The sequence below is a fragment of the Hipposideros armiger genome, unplaced genomic scaffold, assembly GCF_001890085.2.
Source record: "Hipposideros armiger isolate ML-2016 unplaced genomic scaffold, ASM189008v1 scaffold_2095, whole genome shotgun sequence".
Lineage (NCBI taxonomy): Eukaryota > Metazoa > Chordata > Mammalia > Chiroptera > Hipposideridae > Hipposideros > Hipposideros armiger.
Window position 1 is genome coordinate 38,714 of NW_017733443.1, and position 7,005 is coordinate 45,718.

General features: G+C 38.6%; 1 protein-coding gene across 1 annotated transcript in view; it reads right to left on the bottom strand.

The window, feature by feature from the left end:
* LOC109378526 (protein broad-minded-like) overlaps positions 1-7,005 on the bottom strand; it is a 37,794-nt gene that overhangs the window by 22,588 nt on the left and 8,201 nt on the right. Inside the window, exon 3 of the mRNA XM_019634878.1 lies at positions 4,808-4,969. Within this exon, the coding sequence (XP_019490423.1) occupies positions 4,808-4,969 (162 nt within the window). The remainder of the gene's footprint in view (positions 1-4,807; positions 4,970-7,005) is intronic.

Here is a 7,005-nt window from a genome sequence, read left to right on the forward strand (position 1 = left end):
AATTTAAACATTGGTCGTATCTTGTGATTGCACACAGTATGCTGGAAATCATTATAAAGATTCTAGATAATATATGCCCTGCACCTAACACACAGGGCCTGGCATAAATTTCACAATCGATAAGTGCTAGTTATTGGGTCTTAGGAAAAGTCATGACGCATGTTTGCAACAGATGGCACTAGTTCATTGTTGGAAATACTAGGGTCATTCGCATCTATGTTATTGCTATATCATTGGACAGCTAACAGTTCTAGCTTCATTTAAAAAAAAATGAGCAATTTGGTTGAGTTTTAGAGATTTTACAAGTTGAAGATGGAAGACCAAACTGTGCATTTTGCAATATTTTCCTGTTTTACTTCCATAGAGGGAAGAACGCAGGTCAAGCTTCTGAAAAGTTTCATCAACTTTACGGTGACAATGCACTAAAAGAAGGTCAGTGCCAATGATGGTTCACAAAATTCCGTGCTAGTGATTTTGATCTCAACGATACTCCTCGGTCAAGGAGGCCCACCGAGGTTGATGATGACAAAATAAAGGCATTGATCGAGTCAAGCCCACGTTACACAACACAAGAGATTGCAGAAACATTGAACATCCATCATTCAAGCGTTCATGACCACCTGAAGAAGCTGGGATATGCAAGCAAGCTCGATATTTGGGTTCTGCATGAACTCAAAGAAGTTCATTTGATGGTGTGTATAAATATCTGCAATATGCTCTTTAAACATGAGGAAAACAATCCTTTTTTGAAGCTACTGATAACTGGTGATGAGAAGTGGTTTGTTACTACAATGTGGTGCACAAACAGTCTTGGTCCCGATGTGATGATTCATCTCAAACAACATCAAAAGCAGACATTCATCAGAGGAAGGTTATACTCTCAGTGTGGTGGGATCTTAGAAGTGTTGTGTTTTTCGAGCTCCTACCAAGGAACCAAACAATCAATTTGAATGTGTACTGTCGGCAACTGGACAGTTTGAACAAATCCATCATCCAGAAACGTCCAGAGCTTGTTAATTGTAAAGGAGTTGTGTTCCATCACAACAACATGAGACCACACACAAGTCTGATCACCTGTCAAAAATTATTGGAGCTTGGATGGGATGTGTTGCCACACCCACCATACTCGCTGGACCTTGTACCGTCAGACTTCCACTTGTTTGGCTCTCTTCAAAACTCCTTCCATGGTATGACGTTCATTTCAGATGAGGCTGTAAATGAACAACTTGTTCACTTGTTCACAAATAAAGACAGGTCCTTCTATGATCAAGGAATTATGAAGCTCACTGAAAGATGGCAAAAGGTTATCNCTTTAAATCATGCGTTGAGTACCACGATGAAATCCCTCGCCTTCCTGCTCCATTTCTCCCCAGACGTGACTCATCCCTTTGTCCAGCATGTCCACTCTAAGACAAAGCCCATTAATCACTTGGTAACAGCTTCAATTCGCAGTGCTTGGAGTTCAAGTAAACCTTACTTTACCTCATAATGGCCCCAAAGCACAAGAGTAGTGATGCTGGCAATTCGGATATGCCAAAGGGAAGCTGTAAAGTGCTTCCTTTAAGTGAAAAGGTTATGTATGTATGTATAGGAAAAAACATAGTACATATAGGGCTTGGTAGTATCCTAGGTTCCAGAACTCAGTGGGGGTTGTGGAATGAATGTATCCCCCTTGAATAAGGAGAGACCACTATAACACAGTTCTCACTGAAACGAAGTAAATCCACCTAGCTATATTTTAGAACCACCTAGAGAGCTTTCCAAAAACACCAAGGCCCAGCCTCTACCAAGCCTCTTCTGCCAAGCCCCCAGGCAATTCATTTATGGCAAGGCCCATCATCAGTAAGGGCCTCCAACTGATTCTAGTGTAGCCAGATTAAACCCAGGGCTGTTTTACAGGGGGACAGTCCAAGTATAAAATTTACACAACAAATACACACATAACAAAAGCAATGTCTCTCCTCTACCTCTCTCCCCTCCCACAGGCCTCAAATCCTTGCTGCCACTGTCAGACAAAAGGGGGAAAGCTTGGATCCTTTAGCGAATATGTACAGTTTAAGGCAGAAAAATAGAAGAGGGTATGGAAAGCAGATATATCAATCGTTTAGGGTGCTGCCCTGTGGGGCAAATCCCCAGATAATGCTAGACTGCCTACACTATGGTTTCTCCCCAAATGACTGCATTCTCCCCACATTTTATTATACTACCCAAAATTCTATTACTTATGGACTCTTATTATCTTAACAACTATTTTCTTACAAAAACGCCAATAGCCTAGAGACACGAGTTTTCCCTGTAAGTCTGTTTAATACGATTATTTTTCTTGCTAATACAACAAGTGGATTTAAGGAAGCAATGTTCTGATAGTGGAGATGGGAGGACAGATATTCTGAAGTATGAAACACCTTGGAAAGCAGTATATACTTAAGTGACCTAAGAACATTTACTGTTCAGAGAGTTAAGTCAGTGAAAAGGAAGACAAATGAAAATATGTGAGCACCTNATTATAATTAACATATTACATTGAAAAGTATAATTTACTTATTAATTTTGTTATTCATTGAATTTAAATGTTTAATATTTAGTAAAGCTAGTAACTTTTAAGCCTCTAATCATCTAAGCAGTTTTTGCTTCTTCCAGTGATTCATCATCGTTTTATATTACTTGAAGATCTACCATTATATAAGCAAACTTCCCATCCACTCTGTTAATTTACTTTTTAGATTGTACATTTCTAATTATAAACCAAATCTTTGCATAGTCTATACAAAATGGTGAAAACCAAGAAGATGAGGAGAAACAAAGATTAAGGTTTTCGAGCGAATCCTGTAAAGATGTTCTCAATTTTTTAACATTTGACAGTCCCTATACTGCCTCCACACACACACAGCTGGCATTGAGATAGAATTGGCAGATGCGAGTGACGAGATCTGAAGAGCCCAAAAAGATGTGTGTTCTCCACAAGGATCACACCACAACCAGGAACCTTCTGAATAAAGAATCAGAATATCTGAAATTTAAATACCATAAAACTATCAGTGCTTTCTTTCAAATTCTTTCAAAATGAAAAAGGATCCAGGAAGAGAATCCTTTCAGCCAATCAGTGTGACCTCACATCCAGCCTCTTCCTATTGGAAAGGGAAAAGAAAAGTAAATGTGGAAGAAAATGCTGAAGAGAGATGTTGGAAAGGGAAAAGTAAATGTGGAAGAAAATGCAGCAGAGAGATGAAAGGTATTTAAAAACAATCTTTATTCTCTTCACAATGCTACCCAAGCCTAAGCAGTCGGACACACCAGTTTTCCTCCACATCTGGGATACTCAGTGGGAAATGGAAGGTAAGCAAGCCTGAGTTATTTTTCTGAAACTGAAGGGACAGCCTCTCTGAAGATGAATTCTACATCCCACCATCAACACCCACTACGGAAAGACAAAATTATCCTTCTTTCTTAGCTTCATCAGCCCCATCTCTGTGCCACAAATCAGGTAAGTAGGAAAAATTGATATTTTACTTAAAAAATTAACTTTTGGGTTTGCTTTGTTTAAAGCCCAAGCTGTGAACTACAAAAATGACATGTTCATAACTAAGGCAGTGAGGAAATATGACACAAGCCCATTAAGAAAATGTATCCAAGCAAGTTAAGAGACTACCATTATAAAAGACACACCAGAAAAAAAAAAAGGAAAAAACACGCCCACAATTTAACATCAGCTGTAAATAGCAAATAGGCTGGAAAATTCTTAAATCTACTCTTTGGGAACTTGAATAACCACACTTTTTTCTAATGACATTTTTACACCACAGTCATCTCTCTCAGAAGACCCCCTTCTATGTACGTCAAGGTTTTAGTTCACCTTTCAAGTTAAATGAACCTAAGTACTCCAAGACTGAATTTTGCCTAAGAGGTTACTGCTGTTTTTGAATGAATTGTTTAAGAAAAAAGATCTCCAGGGAGAGTAAGGCCCTCTATTATGCAAGTGCTACTAGGACTTAGAATGCTCTACTGACTCACTGATCATGGGAAACCTGTGAGCCTTCAATCCCAAATCAGTGAACAGAGTCATTTCTTCAAGTGGGCCTTCTTTTTGAGTAAGAGTAACCCAAGTCTTCAAATACTCATCTGACAATTCATTTTGTGTTGGTTCTCTCACCATCTGAAGTCATGGCAATACCCAATAAAAATCCTAGAAGTTATATTGTTGTTCTATAATGGTGTCTCAAGATAGAAAATTACTGTTGTTATGGGCTAGGAGAAATATTACTATAAAATTAAGTACTGTGTTGCCTTCATTGTAATCCTGATAGTATTACAAGTGTCATCCATTTGCTTTTATGAAGTCTTGTATATCTAACCTAAAAGATTGTTGATGACTACAGATTTCTAATCAACTCATTGAATCATTTTAGGAAATTATTCGGGAAGTGTAGCAATATTCTACTTATTCTGTATAAAAGTAAAACCACTGGATGCCTCAAAGAGACCTTCAAAAGATCCTATACTAATTCGAGGGATTGCAAACTCAGATGTTATGAAGGGTAGACAGGTAAAGTAAAGCAAGCCGTAATAAGAAAGAATAGAGGGTGTGGTGAACTAAAAGGACATGGGTCAGCTAAAAGGAACAGCTTCTCTATGGCTCCAGCCACTTGCTGCCATTCAGAAATNCCGACTAATTGTTTGAATTAATCATTATGGCTGCTATGAGGGAGACAGACTGGGGGGAGGTGAGGCGGGGCATGGGTTACAGGTGCTTTCAAGGAGGCCTGTTGAAAGACAAATTACTTTAAAATATTATTGTGGGCATACTCACTCTTTAGATTCCTGAGTTCTTTTAGTAACATGCTGTACAACTGTGTCATAGCCAGATTCCTCACGCTGGTTCTGATCAGATGTCCATTTTTCCATTTCTTCTTCAATCATAGACCCCAATGTGTCACATATATGCTCTCTAAGGTATTTCACAAATTCATAGCTGAAACAAATATTTTTAAAAAGAAATGCAGTAAATATCATGAACTCACTTATTAACCAAATCCAGGAAAAATGTTAGCATAAAAAGATTTGTAACACATCCAAGTGTCTTACCTTAAACTAGGTTAAGTTAGTCATGCATCCCAAATCATCAAGCTAATTTAGAATTTTGTTGTTTTTCTTCTGGGACGCTTAACAAAGATCATTTAACAATGATGGGCACACATTTCAGGACCAACCCAACCTTTAGTGAGTTAGGAGTCTTTTCACAGTACTTTGTTATGCTCCTATTTTTTCCCCCCAGAGGGAACAGAGTCAATAGAGTTATGCTCCTATCTTTAATGTGTGATGCACACTGAAGAAAAGGGAAACAAGTTGTTAGGGATTTTTATAATTATTCAAGCTGATGAGGAAATCCAGACTAGAATAACAGTAATTTTGAAAGAATACATAAGAAAAGGTTAAGCTCCCTCATAAGAGTTTTTGTGCACATTTTGAAAGCGGTAACTGACCTAAATTCCACCTAATCAACTCTTGTCTATGTTTACAGAGAGAAATACATCAGAGAATTCAATGCATTGGACATTTTTCTTCACACTGTTAGGTTCATGATAACATTAAAATTAGTTTGCAAACTCAGACAATATCGCAAATATCAGAGGGCAAGTGTTCCAAGAGTGGATAATTACTTCATGAAACATGTTTACTGAAAATAAAGAGCAATGACTATAATTAATATCATGGTTTAGAAAGGTTAGAGTTTTTGCAGTCTCTCAAATGACAAAGATAATTTAGAGTGCTCCACTTTGTAAATGTCACTATGTTCAGGGCTTTCAGCTTGAATATATCACTGCATAAGAGCTCTGCATCTATGCTGTACAGGAGATCAAGAGAGCCAGAATAATTCTCTTCCCATGAGTCCATCATGGTACCCACATATAGTCTGCAGTCCAATATTGATTAAATTACTGAATGTGCTCTAAAGAACAGCCATCTTACCCAGGTAGCCAAAAGATTTCATTTTCAATTTTAGCTGCTTTTGATTAAAATTTCCTGCCCTGCCCATTTCTCCTTAACTCTGCACACATCAGTGCCTCCTGGCACACCCGTGGCTGCTTCAGACTGTAAGTGCAGGCCTGCATAGACAGAACACACCTCAAAAGTCAAGTAGAGATATCTGTCATGAAGCCATGTGGTATTATAGCAAAAGCAGAGTCAGAAAGGCCTGAACACCTGTTCCGGCTATACCACTCAAGCTGTGCGACCCTCGGTAAATCTGTTTTCTCATCGGTAACTTGGCAATGATCAAACCTAACTCACCCCACTATTTTTAATTAAGGAGGCAGTGGACAAAAACTTAAACTCTGTAATTGTAAACTATCAGATTTTTTAAAACGGGGGGAGTTTAGCAGATGTATTCCCCACTCCTATAGGTTCAACTTCAGATTCAATACAAACAGGTGATTTCTTTAGCTATTTCTTCAGCTGAAATGTCTGTTCAGAAGGCCAGACCTGTACATTAACCATCTGCTGGCCAAGGCTACTTTATGTTTTTTCACCATATCGGTCAGCATCACCAAGAGCAAGGCTATCATCTCACCCACCCTCTCACAAACCACCCTCTCTGACATGTATCTTTGTTCATGGCACCATCCTTCAACCAGATACCTGTGTATGGACTCAAATAGCTTTAACTACTATCTTCTCCATTATATCTCAAGTCTAATTAGTTAGCAATAATTCTATAAATTCTCCCTCCATAACTTTGTCTCCTCCCACTGCCACCAGATTAATGGTCACATCTTCATAACCTTTAGCTAAACAATTGCAAGAGCCCTCTCAGGTCATCCCATAAATCAGTGGTTCTCAAACTGTAACATAGATCAGAATCACCTGAAGGGTTTGTTAATTCAGATTGCCAGGCCCACTTTCAGATCTTGGCCTCAGTATGTATATAGTGGGGTCCCAGTGATTTGCATTTCTAAGTTCCCAGGTGATGCTGATGCCACTGGGCTCAGGAGCATAACTGGAGAATCA